Source organism: Mustelus asterias, unplaced genomic scaffold, assembly GCF_964213995.1.
Source record: "Mustelus asterias unplaced genomic scaffold, sMusAst1.hap1.1 HAP1_SCAFFOLD_1532, whole genome shotgun sequence".
NCBI classification, from domain to species: domain Eukaryota; kingdom Metazoa; phylum Chordata; class Chondrichthyes; order Carcharhiniformes; family Triakidae; genus Mustelus; species Mustelus asterias.
Genome location: NW_027591477.1, coordinates 35,843 through 57,854, shown reverse-complemented (window position 1 = coordinate 57,854; position 22,012 = coordinate 35,843). Strand labels below are relative to the sequence as shown.

At 48.6% G+C, this 22,012-nt stretch overlaps 1 protein-coding gene and 1 non-coding gene across 2 annotated transcripts; both read right to left on the bottom strand.

Moving 5' to 3' along the window:
• Window positions 1–217: 217 nt before the first annotated feature.
• On the bottom strand, window positions 218–10,502 carry LOC144488404 (uncharacterized). The gene is made up of 2 exons (XM_078206478.1): window positions 9,969–10,502; window positions 218–1,265 (listed from the first exon to the last, which is right to left on the bottom strand). Exons 1-2 carry the CDS (start codon window positions 10,407–10,409, stop codon window positions 1,197–1,199), a joined length of 510 nt encoding a protein of 169 aa, XP_078062604.1. The 5' UTR covers window positions 10,410–10,502; the 3' UTR covers window positions 218–1,196.
• Window positions 10,503–11,121: 619 nt separating this feature from the next.
• Window positions 11,122–11,194, bottom strand: trnak-cuu (transfer RNA lysine (anticodon CUU)). The gene has a single exon. It is a non-coding gene; the product is annotated as a tRNA-Lys (tRNA).
• Between the last annotated feature and the right edge of the window lie 10,818 nt (window positions 11,195–22,012).

Here is a 22,012-nt window from a genome sequence, read left to right as displayed (position 1 = left end):
AAAACCCTCGGACTGTGGAACTGTGTACAACTCTGTAAAAACAGTGAAATGTGACGAATGTATATAGTTTGTTGAAGAACTGAACTGTAATCAATGTAATATCTTGGAACGGAGCACCGTAAAGTATTGTAAATATGACTTTTTTTTTTGCATTGTTTGTAATTATTGGAAATGTTGTTTCTGCAGTGGCTTATTTCAGAGAATAAAGTATATTTTTGAAATAAAAAAAACACAGAACAATTTATTTACCTAACTAGCAGTGCGCAAATTAACTAAACTATTAACAAACCAAATAAATCCTTTCTAACTATCCCCGCATGAAACAAGATTCTAATGGACAGATAAATACAATTCCCAGTCATTAACAAAAATAGAATTTAGTCACTCTCTAAATTATGACCAGGTTTTCTGTCTTCTGGAATATTCTGGGCCTTCCCTGTTGATTTTTCTGTCTGGAACTTATTTCTTCTTTGGTACTTTTGCTATCGACGTGGTGCTTTCTCTAAGATGTAGATGAAGCTATGAGAGCCAGGATTCTCTTTCTCTCTCAGAGAGGGAGTTGGGCTGATACCTTTGGCAGGTGGCAGTTGCTCTCTCTTTTTGTCCCACTGTCCCCTTCTTTTACACCTGTGATGACTTATCAATATTTCCCACAATCGGATTTGTTGTCAAAAACCATCAGATTTAAATTTAATAGGTTCTTGGTATCTAAGTGCCTGATCCAAATTGTTTGGCTAAATTCAAAAGCCTGTTGCCTTGGTAACACTGCCCCTTGGTCTTTCGAAACTAATGTTTCAGTTTGGTTTCTCTGTGTACTTGCATTTTGTTTAACTCTCGAAGCACAGAAAAAGCACCACTTTTGAAAGGGACCACACAATGCTTCCTCCCCCAGCATTGTACAATTTTACCATTCTTACAAACATCAAATTCTATCTTCCCAATCTACATTTTCTCTACTTCGCAACACAGAGGAAGGGAGAGAGTGTGAATCACTGGATAGCTTTTCCACAGAGCTGGGAAACGAGACAATGGGTCGAATGGCCTCCCTCGTCCCGTGACCCACAGAGAAGTAGCCATCTCGGTACATGGAGGCCGGGGTAGGGGGTTAAGAAAAACCAGCCAGGGTGCGAACAGTTTCTGTCAGGGTCATCCCAATCGGTGATCTCCAATGGCCGTCGGTAGCAAGCTTTGATTTCTCAGAGTTTGAGACGGGAAAGGTTCTTGAGAAACAGTTGCCATCCTCTTCGAAAGACTCTATCGATATCCTGCAAAGAATCAAAGCAAGGATAGGCATTAAAACATTTAGATAGAAAATAGGAGCAGGAGTAGACCATTTGACCCTTCGAGCCTGCTCCACCATTCATTTTGATCATGGCTGATCATCAAATTCAATATCCTGATCTCCCCCCCCCCCTTCCCCCCCCCCCCCCATATCCCCTCGATCCCTTTAGCCCCAAGAGCGAATTCTAATTTCTTCTTGAAATCACACAACGTTTTGGCCCCAGCTACTTTCTGTGGGAGTGAATTCCCCCGCTCTCTGGGTGAAGAAATTTCTCCTCACCTCAGTCCTAAAAGGTTCACCCCTTATCCTCAAACTATGACCCCCCTAGTTCTGGACTCCCCCCACCATCGGGAACATTCTTTCTGAATCTACCCCTGTCTAACCCTGTTAGAATTTTATAAGTTTCGATGAGATCCGCTTTCACTCTTCTATGGGCGACACGGTGGCACAGTGGGTTAGCACTGCTGCCTCACAGCGCCAGGGACCCAGGTTCGATTCCCGGCCTCGGGTCACTGTCTGTATGGAGTCTGCACGTTCTCCCCGTGTCTGTGTGGGTTTCCTTTGGGTGCTCCTGTTTCCTCCCACAGTCTGAAAGACGTGATGGTTCGGTACTAAATTCTCCCTCAGTGTAACCCGAACGGAGTGTGGCGACTGGGGAATTTTCACAGTAACTTCATTGCAGTGTTAATGTAAGCCTACTTGTGACACTAATAAATAAACTTAAACTAAACTCCAGTGTATACGACAGACGTGCCATCCCAGGAATCAGCCTGGTAAACCTTCGCTGTACTCTCTCTATAGCAAGGACATCCTTCCTCAGATAAGGAGACCAAAACTGCTCACAATACTCCAGGTGTGGCCTCACCAACTGTTTAGTATCTTACAAATCTCCTCTGGCTTCATCAAGAAGCTATCTTGCTTAAAAATATTCACCCTCCTTCTACTGCCTGTTGGGGAAGAGAGTTTCAGAGACTCACTACCCTCTGAGAGAAGAAGGGGTCATCCCCGTCATAATCGTGTAACCCCCTGCTGACCACTACATGGGGCTACTATTTAAATATTCAATCAACATGATCCCGAATTCCTAGCGGTTGATGTTGATTTGGCTAATTCCCTGTTTACCCACAAATGTCAGGACTGTAATCGAAATATCAAAAATAAATTTAATAACAAATATAATTAACAGGCATAAAACAGTGAGCTCTGATCTATAACCCGTTGGGGCCCATCCGTTGGTGCACACATGGGGAAACTCGTCCTCAGTAACACACTTGTAGATACTGTTCCAGTTGGATTGTATAGTCCCCACCAGTTACTCACGACACACACACACAGTCCAGGAGAGACACACGTGTGGAAGATGATGCCGCAGGAGGCAGAGGTGCCTCGAGCGATCCGTGCAGCAACACAGCTCCAGTGCGCTGAAGGCTGTCCTCCTCGGCAGTAATGAAAAGAACAGGCAGGGGAACGCCTGGCTGCCTCTCACTCCAAACCCAATTCTCACTGCCTGGGAAAAGCTCCTCTTCAAAACATGGCTCTCTCTCTCTGCACACTCCCTGCCTACGCCACCGCTGCTTCACTTCCTGCCGCCTCTTTTTCTTCCCGCCCCCAGAGCAATCCGATTGGCCCAGCCCACACCACTCAATAAACAGCATCCTGTTCAGCAAACAGGACACTGAAACCCACAGGGGACAAAGAACACTTGTAAATGTCTTCCCCACAAATCCCCATTTTCCTCAGTCCCTTACATTCTCCCCCCACCAAAAATACAGCATGCCCCCATGCTGAGCTACATGACATAGGACCCAGTTAACCAGTTACACCATGTACCTTAAACTGGCCCTCAGTGTGATGACTGATATAATGGTGGGTGAAAAGAGTGGTACCTCATTCATACATGACGAGCACTGAGCAAAGGAGTTACACCACCATGCATGACAACTATTGCAGTGTTCAGGGAAATGCATAGTGGGTGGCGTAGCTGAGTGAACACTTGTATGTCCTAAGAACATAAGAAATAGGAGCAGGAGTAGGCCATCTAGCCCCTCGAGCTTGCCCCGCCATTCAATAAGATCATGGCTGATCTGAAGTGGATCGGTTCCACTTACCCGCCTGATCCCCATAACCCCTAATACACTTAGCGATCAGGAATCCATCTCTCCGTGATTTAAACATATTCAACGAGGTAGCCTCCACCACTTCAGTGGGCAGAGAATTCCAGAGATTCACCACCCTCTGAGGGAAGAAGTTCCTCCTCAACTCTGTTCTAAACTGACCCCCCTGACCCGGCACGGTAGCACAGTGGTTAGCACTGCTGCTTCACAGCTCCAGGGACCTGGGTTCGATTCCCGGCTCGGGTCACTGTCTGTGTGGAGTTTGCACATTCTCCTCGTGTCTGCGTGGGTTTCCTCCGGGTGCTCCGGTTTCCTCCCACAGTCCAAAGATGTGCGGGTCAGGTTGATTGGCCATGCTAAAATTACCCTTAGTGTCCTGAGATGTGTAGGTTAGAGGGATTAGTGGATAAATATGTAGGGATGTGGGGGTAGGGCCTGGGTGGGATTTGTGGTCGGTGCAGACTCGATGGGCTGAATGGCCTCTTTCTGTACTGTAGGGTTTCTATGATTTCTATGATTTTGAGGCTGTGCCCTCTAGTTCTAGCTTCCTTTCTAAGTGGAAAGAATCTCTCCACCTCTACCCTATCCAGCCCCTTCATTATCTTATAAGTCTCTATAAGATCCCCCCTCAGCCTTCTAAATTCCAACGAGTTCAAACCCAATCTGCTCAGTCTCTCCTCATAATCAACACCCCTCATCTCTGGTATCTGGTCCGACTACTAAAGACTTTGCACATGGCTCTCCCAGCTTTGTATAATTTAACGGTCTGCTGGCTTTCTCTCTCTCTGTGATCTCCTTATCTCTGGTTCTGGATTGGCTATGTTAGATGTGTCTGTATTGTAAGTGCCCTCAACAGAACTTTCTGATTCTACTTCCCTTTGCTCAGTTACTACCTCTTCTATCACAACAGGTAGCCCTTCTGAAGATTCTGAGCTGGCTGCGACTTCTGTCACTTCTGTAGCATTTGTGGGGGGATTGGACTCTGTGGGCATGACATCCTGTTCCGGTTGTTCGCAGATGTCCTCAGGATTGCCAATGATCAAGTCCTCTGGGCAATGTCCATACTCTGACTCTGAGCCTGAAGAGTTTTGATCTCCCAGGGGCACATCAGCTGCGGAGTCATCTTTGAGAACCTCAGGAGTTCGATTCCTTTCTGTTGCTTTCCTGCGCCTCAGGGCTCTTGGAGAGGGAGTAGGCTTTGGGTCAACCTCAGTGCTCACACTTTTTCTCAACAGCCGGGTATTTGCCCCCACCAGCACGGCAATGTTGTCATCTTTCACAGGATTAGGACATACTAAGGCCAAAGTGTCAACTGTCTGCGGCACTCCGATTACACTGGCAGTGAACTCGAGTTGTATGGACAGGTAGCCATCATATGGGTATTGGTGAGAGCTTAAACCCCATATTTCCAGGTCTTCAAGTGGCTGGAGAGGTAAGTGTTTCAGGTAGGTGTCATAGAAGTTGCGATACAAAATGGTGACTTGGGAGCCACTGTCAAGCAAACCTCTTGCATAAACTCTTTCTATTTGCACAGGTACACCAGAGATGGGCCCCACTAATCCTGCAGGTAACTGTTTTGAGCCTTGCTTTGCTGGGGGTGGACAGTGGGTGGAACGTATTTAACAAAGAACAAAGAACAATACAGCACAGGAACAGGCCCTTCGGCCCTCCAAGCCCGCGCCGCTCCCTGGTCCAAACTAGGCCATTCTTTTGTATCCCTCCATTCCCACTCCGTTCATATGGCTGTCTAGATAAGTCTTAAACGTTCCCAGTGTGTCCGCCTCCACCACCTGGCCCGGCAGCGCATTCCAGGCCCCCACCACCCTCTGTGTAAAATATGTCCTTCTGATATCTGTGTTATACCTCCCCCACTTCACCTTGAACCTATGACCCCTCGTGAACATCACCACCGACCTGGGGAAAAGCTTCCCACCGTTCACCCTATCTATGCCTTTCATAATTTTATACACCTCTATTAAGTCTCCCCTCATCCTTCGTCTTTCCAGGGAGAACAACCCCAGTTTATCCAATCTCTCCTCATAACTAAGCCCTTCCATACCAGGTAACATCCTGGTAAACCTCCTCTGTACTCTCTCCAAAGCCTCCACATCCTTCTGGTAGTGTGGCGACCAGAACTGGACGCAGTATTCCAGATGCGGCCGAACCAACGTTCTATACATCTGCAACATCAGACCCCAACTTTTATACTCTATGCCCCGTCCTATAAAGGCAAGCATGCCATATGCCTTCTTCACCACCTTCTCCACCTGTGACGTCACTTTCAAGGATCTGTGGACTTGCAAACCCAGGTCCCTCTGCGTATCGACACCCTTTATGGTTCTGCCATTTATCATATAGCTCCTCCCTACATTATTTCTACCAAAATGCATCACTTCGCATTTATCAGGATTGAACTCCATCTGCCATTTCTTTGCCCAAATTTCCAGCCTATCTATATCCTTCTGTAGCTTCTGACAATGCTCCTCACTATCTGCAAGTCACACGGAACCAAGCACCGTTCCCTCACCTGGCTCCTGAGAAGTTTCCCTGCTGTCTGCTTGCTTTGATCAGCTTCTGATTCACTTTCCTCAGATCCTCGGGTTCTTTGCACTCTCTCCTTGTATGCCCATCTTGCCCACACTTGTAGCAAAAGATTCCTGCCGGCAGTGGTTTGGACCTTTTCACTCGGGGCGACGCGTCCCGAACAGCAGCTTCTGGCGCTTGCTGTACGGACCCAGTCCTTGCTGTCGAACTTTCAGATGTAGGGGTAACTGGAACGGCGCTCAACAGTCTGGCCACCTGACAAGTCAGTTCCCTTACCTCATTTTGTAGGCTGTTCAACTCAGACGTAACTGAGGACTGCGGTACAGTGGCTTTCACCCCGTCTCTGGCGCTAATCCAATTTTCTTCCTCTCTTACCTCCCGCATCAGCTGGAAGAAGGAAGGGGGTTTGTCCAGGGTGTGGCTCATCCTTACACGCAGAGCAACCATGTCTCGAGTGAGTGCACCCTTGACCAGCTGTTCTACCCGAGCTCGATTCATGTCTGCAGCCGTAATTCCTCCCTTAAGAAGAGCATGATGGAGAAGTTTGTCAAGGCGATACAGAAAAGCAGAGAGTTTTTCTCCTTCATCCTGGTATGTGTGTCTGAACTTGGCCAAGATGTCGGCTCCACTCTCTGTGGTGCCATAAGCTGTGTCCAGATAAATTATCGGCGGCCGTAGCAGTGGAAGTGCTAACTTTCAAAAATCGGACGATGTCAGCAGCAGGCCCTTTTAAACTCTCCACTATACGCTGGCTCTTGCCGGCGTCAGTGCATTGCCACTCATTGATCATCTGGGTAGCCTGCTCCATCCAGACATCGTATTCTTCCTCACCTGGGGGCACAGGTTTCAGTCCTGAAAACAGTCTCAGCTTTCTGTAGCTAGGCCCATCGGTAGACACTTGGTTGCACTTGTCCACCAGTTTTCCAATAGCAGTCACTAAATCCATGTTCACATCCACTTTGGGAGCTTGATTTTCTGATACTATGGCCTGAAAATCCTCCATCGACTTGCCTTCCTGTTGTAGTAACAACAGCTTTGTATGGAAAGCGTCCTCTTCAGGAACAGCATCCTGTGTGACAAGGCTTTCTAGCGTATGCACAGCCCATGGCCCAGCTTCTCCTTCAATACCTACATCTGGAGGTACAGTGTCAGGGGTTAAATCAATGCTCGTCTCCACTAGTATGAACAACTGTGCGCCAGTAGAATCCCCACAGCGACCACAAATCTTGGTGCGACCAAAGACTTCCGCTAAGTTTAAGACCCTAGCAATGGTCTCCTCACTAGTATCTATTGACACATTGCTCAGTAATATGCCACGAGAAAGACTGATATTCTTTTGGCGGCTCCAGTCAGCAGCCTGAGAAAAATCCATTGTCTTAAATGAGCTACTAACACTGTAAAAATTTCCTGTTGTAATTACAGGGTTAACTGTTACTGACTGACGAAAAGAAGAAAGAAAAAATTAATTTGACCTGTCTGGTAAACAGGAATGATCTCAGCGGTGCCTCCAAAAATGTAACCCCCTGCTGACCACTAAATGGGGCTACTATTTAAATATTCAATCAACAGGATCCCGAATTCCGAGCGGTTGATGTTGATTTGGCTAATTCCCTGTTTACCCATAAATGTCAGTACGGTAATCGGAATATCAAAAATAAATTTAATAACAAATATAATTAACAGACATAAAACAGTGAGCTCTGATTTATAACCGTTGGGGCCCATCCGTTGGTGCACATATGGGGAAACTCATCCTCAGTAACACATTTGTAGATACTGTTCCAGTTGGATTGTATAGTCCCCACCAGTTACTCACGACACACACACACACAGTCCAGAAGAGACACACGTGTGGATGATGATGCCGCAGGAGGCAGAGGTGCCACGAGCTATCCGTGCAGCAACGCAGGTCCAGTGCGCTGAAGGCTGTCCTGCTTGGCAGTAATGAAAAGAGCAGGCAGGGGAACGCCTGGCTGCCTCTCATTCCAAACCCAATTCTCACTGCCTGGAAAAAGCTCCTCTTCAAAACATGGCTCTCTCTCTCTGCACACTCCCTGCCTACGCCACCGCTGCTTCACTTCCTGCCGCCTCTTTTTCTTCCCGCCCACTGAGCAATCCGATTGGCCCAGCCCACACCACTCAACAAACTGCATCCTGTTCAGCAAACAGGACACTGAAACCCACAGGGGACAAAGAACACTTGTAAATGTCTTCCCCACAAATCCCCATTTTTCTCAGTCCCTTACAAACGGATGACCCCTAATTGTCAATGACTGCGCCCCCCCCCCCCCCCCCCGCCTCAGTTCCACAAGAGGAAACACCACCTCCGAGGATAAAAGGAAGATTTTGCATTTCGATAGCACCTTTGACCCCTCCCGACCGCACCGTGCCTTGGCTTCATGTCTCATCTGGAGCAACTGCATCTCCAACAGCTCACCCTCAGTGCTGGGACTGGGAATAGTGGATTGTGGTGATGTTACTGAGGTCGACATCGAGGTGCTATATATTTAAGTGGCTGCGTGATTGCTTTAAGGACCGGTCACATGGTTGGATCGCGATGCCGTTTGTGGTGTTTCACAATCTTCTGGTTCATCTTTGGACACTAAGGAGCAATTTAGCATGGCCAATCCACCTAACCTGCATATCTTTGGACACTAAAGGGACAATTTAGCATGGCCAATCCACCTAACCTGCACATCTTTGGACACTGAGGGACAATTTAGCATGGCCAATCTGCCTAACCTGCACATCTTTGGACACTAAGGACAATTTAGCATGGCCAATCCGCCTAACCTGCATATCTTTGGACACTAAAGGGACAATTTAGCATGGCCAATCCACATAATCTGCACGCCTTTGGACACTAAGGGACAACTTAGCATGGCCAATCCATCTAACACATACATCTTTGGACACTAAGGGACAATTTAGCATGGCCAATCCACCTAACCTGCACATCTTTAGACACTAAGGAGCAATTTAGCATGGCCAATCCACCTAACCTGCACATCTTTGGACACTAAGGGGCAATTTAGCATGGCCAATCCATCTAACCAACACATCTTTGGACACTAAGGGACAATTTAGCATGGCCAATCCACCTAACCAACACATCTTTGGACACTAAGGGGCAATTTAGCATGGCCAATCCACCTAACCAACACATCTTTGGACACTAAGGGACAATTTAGCATGCCAATCCACCTAACCGGCACATCTTTGGACACTAAGGGGCACTTTAGCATGGCAAATCCGCCTAACCTGCACATCTTTGGACACTAAGGGGCAATTTAGCATGGCCAATCCACCTAACCTGCACATCTTTGGACACTAAGGGACAATTTAGCATGGCCAATCCACCTAACCTGCACATCTTTGGACACTAAGGGACAATTTAGCATGACCAATCCATCTAACCTGCATATCGTTGGATACTAAGGGGCACTTTTGCATGGCCTATCAACCTAACCTACGCATCTTTGGACATTACGGGGCAATTTAACATGGCCAATCAACCTAACCGACACATCTTTGGACATTAAGGCGCAATTTAGCATAGCCTATCAACCTAACCTACACATCTTTGGACACTAAGGGGCAATTTAGCATGGCCAATCCACCTCACCCGCACACCTTTGGACACTAAGGGACAATTTAGCATGGCCAATCCACCTAACCAGCACGTCTTTGGACACTAAGGGACAATTTAGCATGGCCAATCCACCTAACCTGCACATCTTTGGACACGAAGGGACTATTTAGCATGGCCAATCCACCTAACCAGCACGTCTTTGGACACTAAGGGGCAATTTAGCATGGCCAGTCCACCGAACCCACACATCTTTCAGACTGTGGGAGGAAACTGGAACACCTGGAGGAAACCCATGCAGACACAGGGAGAACATGCAGACTCCGCACAGACAGTGACCCAAGCCGGGAATCGAACCCGGGTCCCTGGCGCTGTGAGGCAGCAGTGCTAACCACTTGGCCGGCGTGCCGCTTACAATGCAATCGGCACAATCGCCTACCTCTTGATAGTTCTTCAGCGTGTTTCTTTTCTTCATCGCTCTGTTCCCTTCCCCCCGTCTCCCCCGTCGTCTGAGAAGCAGACGTGTGTCCTCAGTGAGGACGGCGAAGTGGGCGACCCCTTTCCGGTCGAGGCCTTCCGTCTTGTCCGTCCTTCGTCTCCTCCCCCCGGTCCCTTTCTTGCCTCCTGCCGCTCCGGCTGCCTCCAGGTCAGCCCTGCCGGCCGGTTTCTTCCGTCTGCTCCCCGGAACGGCGTCACTCTTCCCGATCAGGGGGGCAGTGCCGCTATTGGTAGCTTCAGAATCTGAGAGGGAAGGGGCGTCATTTTCTGAAGCGCTCCGGCCCACTTTCTGGTGTAGAATCTCCCCCGGTTCGCCCATTGCGCCCAACTTGGTGTCGCAGCCAAGAGGTTTATCCAGGCTTCCCAACAACCTCTCCCTCATTGAATCCCTATTCCCTTGGCGTTGTTCCCCCTGTCTGAGACTTCCTCTCCGTCGCCCGCTCCCAACCTCTCCAGACGGACCTTTGTAACTTTGCTCTGCCTCGAGTCATGCTGGAGTTTTATTATCAGGAGAGTCCAGAGGTCGGTTACACGGGGAACACGTCAACAGAGATTACGTCGGATATACGGCGCAGGAGCAAGCCATTCGGCCCAACCAGGCTGGACTGGATTTCATTCTCCACTCAGACCTCTTTCCCCAGCGAAATCTGCCATCGGAACCTCGATTCCTCCCTCCCTTCTTGTCTATTCTCACCATATTCAGGTCCTGTGGCTTAGTTGGTTAAAGCGTCCGTCTGGTAAACAGGAGATCCAGGGTTCAAATCCCCTAATCCCTTTATCATAGAATTCTACAGTGCAGAAGGAGGCCATTCAGCCCATCAAGCCAGCACCAACCACCATCCCACCCAGGCCCTATTCACGTAAACCCATATATTTACCCTAGCTAATCCCCCTAACACTAAGGGACAACTTACCATGGCAAATAGCCTGCACATCTTTGGAGTGTGGGAGGAAACCGGAGCACCCGGGGGAAACCCGCACAAACACGGGGGGAACGTGCAGATTCCGCGCAGACAATGACCCAAGCCGGGAATCGAACCCGGTCCCTGGCGCTGTGAGGCAGCAGTGCCAACCGTGCCATCCATAAAAAGGAACACCCAATGTGGGTCTCGAATCCACGTCCCTGAGATTAAGAGTCTCATGCTCTACCTACTGAGCTAGCCGGGCACAATGGGGGGGCATAGAGTCATAGAGGTTTACAGCATGGAAACAGGCCCTTCGGCCCAACTTGTCCATGCCGCCCTTTTTTTTTTAAACCCCTAAGCCAGTCCCAATTGCCCGCATTTGGCCCATATCCCTCTATACCCATCGTACCCATGTAACTGTCTAAATGCTTTTTAAAAGATAAAATTGTACCCGCCTCTACTACTACCTCTGGCAGCTCGTTCCAGACACTCACCACCCTCTGTGTGAAAAAATTGCCCCTCTGGACACTTTTGTATCTCTCCCCTCTCACCTTAAACCTATGCCCTCCAGTTTTCGACTCCCCTACCTTTGGGAAAAGATATTGACTATCTACCTTGTCTATGCCCCTCATTATTTTATAGCCCTCTATAAGATCACCCCTCAGCCTCCGACACTCCAGAGAAAAAAGTCCCAGTCTATCCAGCCTCTCCTTATAACTCAAACCATCAAGTCCCAGTAGCATCCTAGTAAATCTTTTCAGCACTCTTTCTAGTTTAATAATATCCTTTCTATAATAGGGTGACCAGAACTGCACACAGTATTCCAAGTGTGGCCTTACCAATGTCTTGTACAACTTTAACAAGACGTCCCAACTCCTGCTGCCTGACAGCACCAGGGACCTGGGTTCGATTCCCGGCTTGGGTCACTGTGCAGAATACTGTGTACAGTTCCGGCCACCCTATTATAGAAAGGATATTATTAAACTAGAAAGAGCGCAGAAAAGATTTACTAGGATGCTACCGGGACTTGATGGTTTGAGTTATAAGGAGAGGCTGGATAGACTGGGACTTTTTTTTCCCCTGGAGCGTAGGAGGCTGAGGGGTGATCTTATAGAGGTCTATAAAATAATGAGGGGCACAGATCAGCTAGATAGTCAATATCTTTTCCCAAAGGTAGGGGAGTCTAAAACTAGAGGGCATAGGTTTAAGGTGAGAGGGGAGAGATACAAAAGGGCCAGAGGGGCAATTTTTTCACACAGAGGGCGGTGAGTGTCTGGAACGAGCTGCCAGAGGCAGTAGTGGAGGCGGGTACAATTTTGTCTTTTAAAAAGCATTTAGGCAATTACATGGGTACGATGGGTATAGAGGGATATGGGCCAAATGCGGGCAATTGGGACTAGCTTATTGGTTAAAAGAAAATGGCGGCATGGACAAGTTGGGCCGAAAGGCCTGTTTCCATGCTGTGAAGCTCTTTGACTCTATGGGCCCAATTTTATCCTCAAGCTGCGCCCGTTTCTGGGTGTGAAAACTTGGTAAAGACGGGTGTGAGGCGAGTAATGCGATCTGCGCCCCCCTCAGCGCCGGTTTCCCCTTTACCAGGGCCCAAAAATAGCCACAATCGGGACCGTGCCCGAAATGGGCGCAACGGCCATTTAAATGCATTTGCCTACATTTGAATTGACTTAATGGGCTGCACGCCCAACCTTCCTGACATTTCCCACCTCATCACCGCGTTCGCACATCCGGAATCGGCACAAATCAGACATGCTCCACAAAAGTCCGATTCGGGTGCTCCAGTTAGTGCGGAGGTAAGTGCCGAGCATCCGACGGCTCTCTGCTTGAGATTGGTGGCGGGCGGAGGTGTGGGGGGGTGGGGTGAGTGGGTCCGCTGCCACTCTGACTGAGATCAGTGAGGGGGACGGGGAGGTCCACTGCCACTCTGCGTGTGATCAGTGAGGGGGACGGGGGGGTCCGCTGCCACTCTGTGTGTGATCAGTGAGGGGGACGGGGGCGTCCGCTGCCACTCTGCGTGTGATCAGTGAGGGGGACGGGGGGGTCCGCTGCCACTCTGCCTGAGATCAGTGAGGGGGAAGGGGGGATCCGCTGCCACTCTGCCTGAGATCAGTGGGGGGGGGGAAGGGGGGGTCCGCTGCCACTCTGCCTGAGATCAGTGAGGGGGAAGGGGGGGTCCGCTGCCACTCTGACTGAGATCAGTGAGGGGAAGGTGGGTCCGCTGCCACTCTGACTGAGATCAGTGAGGGGGGGGGGGGCATCTGCTGCCTCCTGCCTAAGATCAGTGAGGGGGAAGGGGGGGTCTGCTGCCACTCTGCGTGAGATCAGTGAGGGGAATGTGGGTCCGCTGCCGCTCTGCGTGAGATCAATGAGGGGGACGGGGAGGTCCGCTGCCTCTCTGACTGAGATCAGTGAGGGGGAAGTGGGGGTCCGCTGCCACTCTGCGTGAGATCAGTGAGGGGGAAAGGGGGGTCCATTGCCATTCTGCCTGAGATCAGTGAGGGAGACGGAGTGGGTCCGCTGCCTCTCTGCCTGAGATCAATGGGGGAAGGGGGTCCGCTGCCACTCTGCCTGAGATCAGTGAAGGGGAGGTGGGGGTCCGCTGCCACTCTGCCTGAGATCAGTCAGGGGGAAGGTGGGAGGGTCCCATGATCGGCCTGGGTGACAGGGGGAATGGGGGGAATAAGGGGATCAGTGATGTTGTGGGGTGGGGCAATGTCTGTGGGGGCCGGGGGGGGAGCATTACCCGGCCCAGGAGCGACATGGCAGGGGAGCCGCGTTCTATCATGTTTTTTCTGCGCATGCCCAGTTGGAGGCGCCGTTTGGAGCTGCAGGATTTCGGGCGCGTTAATCCCCGCCACCGGCTTCTGCAGCGACATTCGGAATCGCTGATACTTTTCCAGGCAGAGTGCGTATGGGGGCGTCTGAGAACGGGTCAAAAAGTCGGATCTGAAACACTCCCAGTTTCAAGTCCGCTCAGCACTTAGAATCAAAATGGAATAATAGGGCCCGATGAGTCTGCAAGTTCTCCCCCCGTGTCTGCGTGGGTTTCCTCCGGGTGCTCCGGTTTCCTCCCACACTCCAAAAGACGATCTGTTTAAGTATTAAATTCCCCCTCAGTTTATCCAAACAGGCGCCGGAGTGTGGAGACTGGGGGATTTTCACAGTAACTTCATTGCAGCGTTAATGTAAGCCGACTTGTGACACTAATAAAATAAAATAAACGTGAGTAAAATGTGCAAGGAATATAAAGTTGGAGTTGTTGAATCAAAGCTAGAAATCGCAGCAATGAGCTTTGTGACTAAATTAATATACGTGATATAAATTAACACCTCTACTTTCCATCAAACACATTTCAGCAAGAGGAGGATTTAAGTTGGCAAGAATTGGAGTCCCTCAGTGGCGCAGTGGTATTGTCACTGGACTAGTAATCCAGAGATACCTCAGTGTAATGCTCTGGGTTCGAATCCCGCCATGGCGGAATTTGAATTCAATTGAAAAAAATCATAGAATCATTGAATCCTTACGGTGCAGAAGGAGGCCGTTCGGCCCATCAAGTCTGCACCGACCACAATCCCACCCAGTCCCTATCTCCGTAGCCCCATGTATTTACCCTACTGGTCACCCTAATACACTAAGGGGCAATTTAGCATGGCCAATCCACCTAATCTACACATCTTTGGACACTAAGGGGCAATTTAGCATGGCCAATCCACCTAACCTGCACATCTTTGGACACTAAGGGACAATTTAGCATGGCCAATCCACCCAACCTGCACATCTTTGGACACTAAGGGACAATTTAGCATGGCCAATCCACCTAACCTGCACATCTTTGGACACTAAGGGACAATTTAGCATGGCCAATCCACCTAATCTACACATCTTTGGACACTAAGGGACAATTTAGCATGGCCAATCCACCTAATCTACACATCTTTGGACACTAAGGGGCAATTTAGCATGGCCAATCCACCTAACCTGCACATCTTTGGACACTAAGGGGCAATTTAGCATGGCCAATCCACCTAACCTGCACATCGTTGGACACTAAGGGGCAATTTAGCATGGTCAATCCACCTAACCTGCACATCTTTGGACACTAAGGGGCAATTTAGCATGGCCAATCCACCTAACCTGCACATCTTTGGACACTAAGGGGCAATTTAGCATGGCCAATCCACCTAACCCGCACATCTTTGGACACTAAGGGACAATTTAGCATGGCCAATCCACCTAACCTGCACATCTTTGGACACTAAGGGACAATTTAGCATGGCCAATCCACCTAAACTGCACATCTTTGGACAGTAGGAGGAAACCGGAGCTCCCGGAGGAAACCAAGGTAGGAACAGGGAGAATGTGCAAACTCCACACAGACAGTGACCCAAGCCGGGAATTGAACCCGGGTCCCTGGTGCTGTGAGGCAGCAGCGCTAACCCACTGTGCCACCCTTCCTCTTAATATCCGGAATTAAGAATCTACTGATGACCTATTGCCGATTGTCGGAAAAACCCACCTGGTTCACGAATGTCCTTTAGGGAAGGAAATCTGCTGTCCTGCTGTCTGGCCTACATGTGACTCCAGAGCCACAGCAATGTGGTTGACTCTCAACTGCCCTCTGAAATGGCCAAGCCAGCCAAGGGGCAATTAGGGATGGGCAATAAATGGCAGCCTTTCCCAGCGATGCCCCACGTCCCACAAAAGAATAAACATGGACGTCGAACAGCTAACGGCTGTAACTGAACCAGTCGAGTGGAAGGTATCCAATAACGAAAGGGCAGGTGAGGTTCTCAAGCTGCTGGCCGAGCGTTTGGAACTCACTCCCGGATCAGAACAAGTTGAACCAACAGCGAAACCTAACCGCTCGAGTCAAAATTCATCCGGCAGAATCAAGGCTGAGAGAGGGAAAAAGAGAGAAAGAAAGAGAAAGACAGAAGCAGAAAAAGAGAGAGAGAAAGCAAGAGTGGGAGAGAGAGAGAGAAAGAGAGAGAGAGAGAGAAAAAGGGAGGGAAAGAGAGACAGAGAGAAGAGAAAGAGAGCGACAGAAAGAGAGAGAGAGAGAAAGCAGGAGTGAGAGAGAGAGAAAAAGAGAGAGTGGGTGAGAGAAAGAGGGAGAAAAGGAAAAGAGAGAGAGAGAGAAAGGGAGAAGGAAAGAGAGAGAGAGAGAGCGGAAAAGAGGGAGAGAGAGAGAGAGGGAAAGAGAAAGAGAGCTTTCCAGCTCCACAGGTTGAGGTGGAGATTGAGGCGGGAAAACGACGAGAGGAATGAGTTTACAGCAGTTCTGGAAAACACACATCTATCGCGTGGCAATTGAAGCCAAACCAAACATGTCACAGCCACAGGGGAAGGTCGCTGGGCAGCCGACACGGAGTTAAATACCAAACTTCAAAGCACCTGGTGAAAAACTGAAATCTCACTAAACCTCAGCAGCGTACGTGAAAAGCTCGCAGAGGTTAAAGTGGTGAATGTGAATCTGTAAAACTCACAGGGGAGGGGTCAGCACCCGATACAACCCGCACCGTTAGCCGAAAAACCCAAACCCTCAGCAACCTCAAACCCAATTTATTCAACCCGGGGTTACAGATGTCACTGTGAGAGGGTTAGCCCCTTTGTCGTGTTTGCCCCCAGGCAGTCAGTGCTGTAAGATCCTTACACAGAGAAATTGTCGGCAGAAATTTGACATTTCTTTACCAGCCGAACTGAACTGGACCGGTTTTCAATTCCTTTTTTTTTGAGATGTTCATTGAAAATGTCTTATATTTTACGGAACAAACAAACACAGATACAGATCCACACAGTGCCCGCGTGTACATTCAAACATCATAGATTCATAGAGTCATTGAAGTTTACAGCATGGAAACAGGCCCTTCGGCCCAACTTGTCCATACCACCCTTTTTTTTTTAAACCCCTAAGCTAGTCCCAATTGCCCGCATTTGGCCCATATCCCTCTGTACCCATCTTACCCATGTAACTATCTAAATGCTTTTTAAAAGACAACATTGTACCCACCTCTACTACTGCCTCTGGCAGCTCGTTCCAAACACTCACCACCCTCTGTGTGAAACAATTGTCCCTCTAGACACTTTTGTATCTCTCCCCTCTCACCTTAAACCTACGCCTTCTAGTTTTAGACTCCCCTACCTTTGGGAAAAGATATTGACTATCTAGCTGATCTGTGCCCCTCATTATTTTATAGACCTCTACAAGATCACCCCTCAGCCTCCTACGCTCCAGGGAAAAAAGTCCCAGTCTATCCAGCCTCTCCTCATAACTCAAACCATCAAGTCCCGGTAGCATCCTAGTAAATCTTTTCTGCACTCTTTCTAGTTTAATAATATCCTTTCTATAATAGGGTGACCAGAACTGCACACAGTATTCCAAGTGTGGCCTTACCAATGTCTTGTACAACTTCGACAAGACATCCGAACTCCTGTATTCAATGTTCTGACCGATGAAACCAAGCATGCCGAGTGCCTTCTTCACCACCCTGTCCACCTATGACTCCACTTTCAAGGAGCTATGAACATGTACCCCTAGATCTCTTTGTTCTGTAACTCTCCCCAATGCCCTACCATTAACTGGGCACAGGGCTCCCTGCGGCTAAGGAACATGCGCCTGTCTACATCAATGGGGACGAAGTAAAAAGGGTCGAGAGCTTCAGGTTTTTAGGTGTCCAGATCGCCAACAATCTGTCCTGGTCCCCCCATGCCGACAACATAGTTAAAAAAGCCAACCAATGCCTCTACTTTCTCAGAAGACTAAGGAAATTCAGCATGTCCGCGACGACTCTCACCAACCTTTACAGATACACCATAGACAGCATTCTTTCTGGTTGTATCACAGCTTGGTATGGGCTCCTGCTCTGCCCAAGACCGCAAGGAACTACAAAGGGCCGTGAATATAGCCCAATCCATCACGCAAACCAGCCTCCCATCCATTGACTCTGTCTACACTTCCCGCTGCCTCGGGAAAAGCAACCAGCATAATCAAGGACCCCACACACCCCGGACATTCTCTCTTCCTCCTTCTTCTGTTGGGAAAAAGATACAAAAGTCTGAGGTCACGTACCAACTGACTCAAGAACAGCTTCTTCCCTGCTGCCGTCAGACATTTGAATGGACCTACCTTGCATTAAGTTGATCTTTCTCTACACCCTAGCTGTGACTGTAAAACTACATTCTGCACTCTCTCCTTTCCTTCACTATGAACGGTATGTTTTGTCTGTATAGCGCGCAAGAAACAATACTTTTCACTCTATCCCAATACATGTGGCAATAATAAATCAAATCAAATCAAATCAAGTTACATTTTGGAAGAAATAATGTAGGGAGGAGTTATACAATAAATGGCAGAGGCATCAGGAGTATAGAAACACAGAGGGACCTAGGTGTGCAAGTCCACAAATCCTTGAAGGTGGCAACACAGGTGGAGAAGGTGGTGAAGAAGGCATATGGTATGCTTGCCTTTATAGGACGGGGTATAGAGTATAAAAGCTGGAATCTGATGATGCAGCTGTATAGAACGCTGGTTAGGCCACATTTGGAGTACTGCGTCCAGTTCTGGTCGCCGCACTACCAGAAGGATGTGGAGGTGTTCGAGAGAGTGCAGAGAAGGTTTACCAGGATGTTGCCTGGTATGGAGGGTCTTAGCTATGAGGAGATATTGGGTAAACTGGGCTTGTTCTCCCTGGAAAGACGGAGAATGAGGGGAGATCTAATAGGGGTGTACAAGATTATGAAGGGGATAGACAGGGTGAACGGTGGGAAGCTTTTTCCCAGATCAGAAGTGATGATCACGAGGGGTCACGGGCTCAAGGTGAGAGGTGCGAGGTATAACTCAGATATCAGAGAGATGTTTTTTACACAGAGAGTGGTGGGGGCCTGGAATGCGCTGCCAAGTAGGGTGGTGGAGGCAGACACGCTGACATCGTTTAAGACTTACCTGGATAGTCACATGAGCAGTCTGGGAATGGAGGGATACAAATGATTGGTCTAGTTGGATCAAGGAGCAGCACAGGCATGGAGGGCCGAAGGGCCTGTTTCCTGTGCTGTACTGTTCTATAGAAGTCAAAATCAAATCAAAATCAAATCAATCAAGCCTCTGGCATCCCGGGCACCCACCCCACTCAAGTCCCATCTAATTGCACCAGGAATGATGGTGATAATATTTTAAAAAGGCAAAGGAATGCTGCTGGAGAACTGACTGAGTGCCCAAACAGCCCAGGCTTTAAACTAGCGAGCGGGGAAAAGAAAGAGAGAAAGGGAGACAGCGAAGGAGAGAGAAGAAAGAGAGTGAAGGGGAAAAGAGAAACATTCAACAAATCAACACATCAAGCTGTGATGAACCTTGTCAGAGAATACAGCAGGATATAGATAGGCTGGAACATTGGGCGGAGAAATGGCAGATGGAATTTAATCCAGATAAATGCGAAGTGATGCATTTTGGTAGATCTAATGTAAGGGGGAGCTAAACAATAAATGGCAGAACCATCAGGAGTATAGACACACAGAATGACCTGGGTGTACAAGTCCACAGATCCTTAACGCTGGCAGCACAGGTGGAGAGGGTGGTGAAGAAGGCATATGGCATGCTTGCCTTTATTGGACGGGGCATAGAATATAAAGGTTGGCGTATGATGTTGCAGCTGTATAGAACGTTGGTTAGGCCACATTTGGAATACTGCGTCCAGTTCTGGTCGCCACACTACCAGAAGGACGTGGAGGCTTTGGAGAGAGTACAGAAAAGGTTTACCAGGATGTTGCCTGGTATGGAGGGTCTTAGCTATGAGGAGAGATTGAGTAAACTAGGGTTGTTCTCCCTGGAAAGACGGAGGATGAGGGGTGACCTAATAGAGGTGTATAAAATTATGAAGGGCATAGATAGGGTGAACAGTGGGAAGCCTTTTCCCAGGTCGGAGGTGATGAACAGAAGGGGTCACGGGTTCAAGGTGAGGGGGGCAAGGTTCAACACAGATGTCAGGGGGATGTATTTTACACAGAGGGTGGTGGGGGCCTGGAATGCACTCCCAAGCAAGGTGATTGAGGCGGACACGCTGGGATCGTTTAAGACTTATCTAGATAGCCACATGAACAGACTGGGAATAGAGGGATACAAATGAATGGTCTAGTTGGGCACATGAGCGGCGCAGGCTTGGAGGGCCGAAGGGCCTGTTCCTGTGCTGTATTGTTCTTTGTTCTCTTTGTATTCTCGCGTTGGTCCCCACACCTCGGCGGGGGGGACGGGCATACTCAGTTAAAGGGCTAGGGTGCGTCCACCAATGTCAGGGGGAGGGTGGGGAGGTTGGTTCTGTTGGAGCACCCGGGATCCTGGGGCCATTGGGTATCTAGTCACCCGGCTTCAACTGCAGCGTCTTGTTGTAGGGAAAAATCCCTTGCACCAGTGCATTCAAGGAGGTCGAGTCGCAAGGCAAAGTTCAAAGCGTTTTTCTTTATTGTACAATTACTGGGAACCCAGGGAGACCCCCGTAGCCAGCTTAGAAACAGTGCTTGGCCACGTTTGTCTCAATCCTTTCACATCAGCTCTGGATCTTTATAGGGATCCAAATTCGAGCGGGAACATTTGATTATGCATTTTTACAATATGTATAAAGTGGTCTGTTGGGTCAGGAAGTTCTCTGGGAGGCTTGTCAATTTGCATTTGTATGGTGTGTGTTTGTGTTAATGGGACTACCTGTTCTTGCCCCGGTGTTTTAATGTGTTTCCCATTATCCGAATTGACCCCATTGTTTTGTGTCTGTGTTCCCTGCTTGCGAGATTAGGTGTTAATGTCATTTTGTCCTGCTGTGTGTAGGGAGATTTAATCTAATCTTTTATTCCTTTTACCCTAGTTTGTTAAGTTTCTTTGCCTGCCTTGGCCATTTTATTCCTGTAATATTTTATTGATAGTCTGGTTATGCCATATAGCCCACTCTCGGTCTTGACTCGCAGATATCCCGATCTTCCTTGTCCAAAGGCCGGTTTAAAATGCAGCTTCGCGCTGTTGCTGGGCAGAATAAGGATCTTTCGTTGGCTTTGAAATTTAAAGGTCTCTCAGCTGTGCAGAGGGGGTTTGAACGAATATCCATCCGGGTGTTCCCCTCTGCATTGTAGGCACATTATGAATGGTGCCAATATGGCTTTTGGAAAATTGCCTACTTCAGTCTCAACATGTGCTATAAATGGTTGCCAGGTCTTATCGAACCTCGCAGTGGACCCATGTAGCGTGCACCTCATCTTCTCCAGCTTAATGGCATCCACTACCTCCTTCACCCACTGTGAGTGCGTCGGGAGTGCACCTGATTTCCACCTGAACAGGATTAGTCGTCTTGCCAGGAGTGTAGTGAAAGCTACAAAATCCGCTTGGAATTTCGGTTTTCGATCCTGAAATACCTAACCCCCAGGGAAATCACCAATCATGCCATTCCGTTCACTGAAATCAATAAATATCCACCCATCAATAACTATCATCGAATCATAGAACAGCCTAGTTCTCTCAAAGGAAATTCGGCATGTCCGCTAAGACGCTCACCAACTTTTACAGATGCACCATAGAAAGCATCCTTTCCGGATGTATCACAGCTTGGTCTGGCTCCTGCTCTGCCCAAGACCGCAAGAAACTAGAAAGGGTTGTGAATGTAGCCCAATCCATCACTCAAACCAGCCTCCAATCCACTGACTCCGTCTACACTTCCCACTGCCTCGGGAAAAGCAGCCAGCACAATTAAGCACTCCTCGCTCCCCGGACATTCTCTCTTCCATCTTCTTCCGTCGGGAAAAAGATACAAAAGTCTGAAGTCACGCACCAACCAACTCATGAATATCTGCTGCCATCAGACCTTTGAATGGACCTACCTTGCATTAAGTTGATCTTTCTCGACACCCTATCTATGACTGTAACACTACATTCTGCACCCTCTCCTTTTCTTCTCTATGAATGGTATGCTTTGTCTGTATAGTGCACAAGAAACAATACATTTCAATGCATACTAATACATGTGACAAGAATAAATCAAATCAAATCAAATCAAAACCAAATCAAATCAAAAGCAAATAGAATCCCAACAAT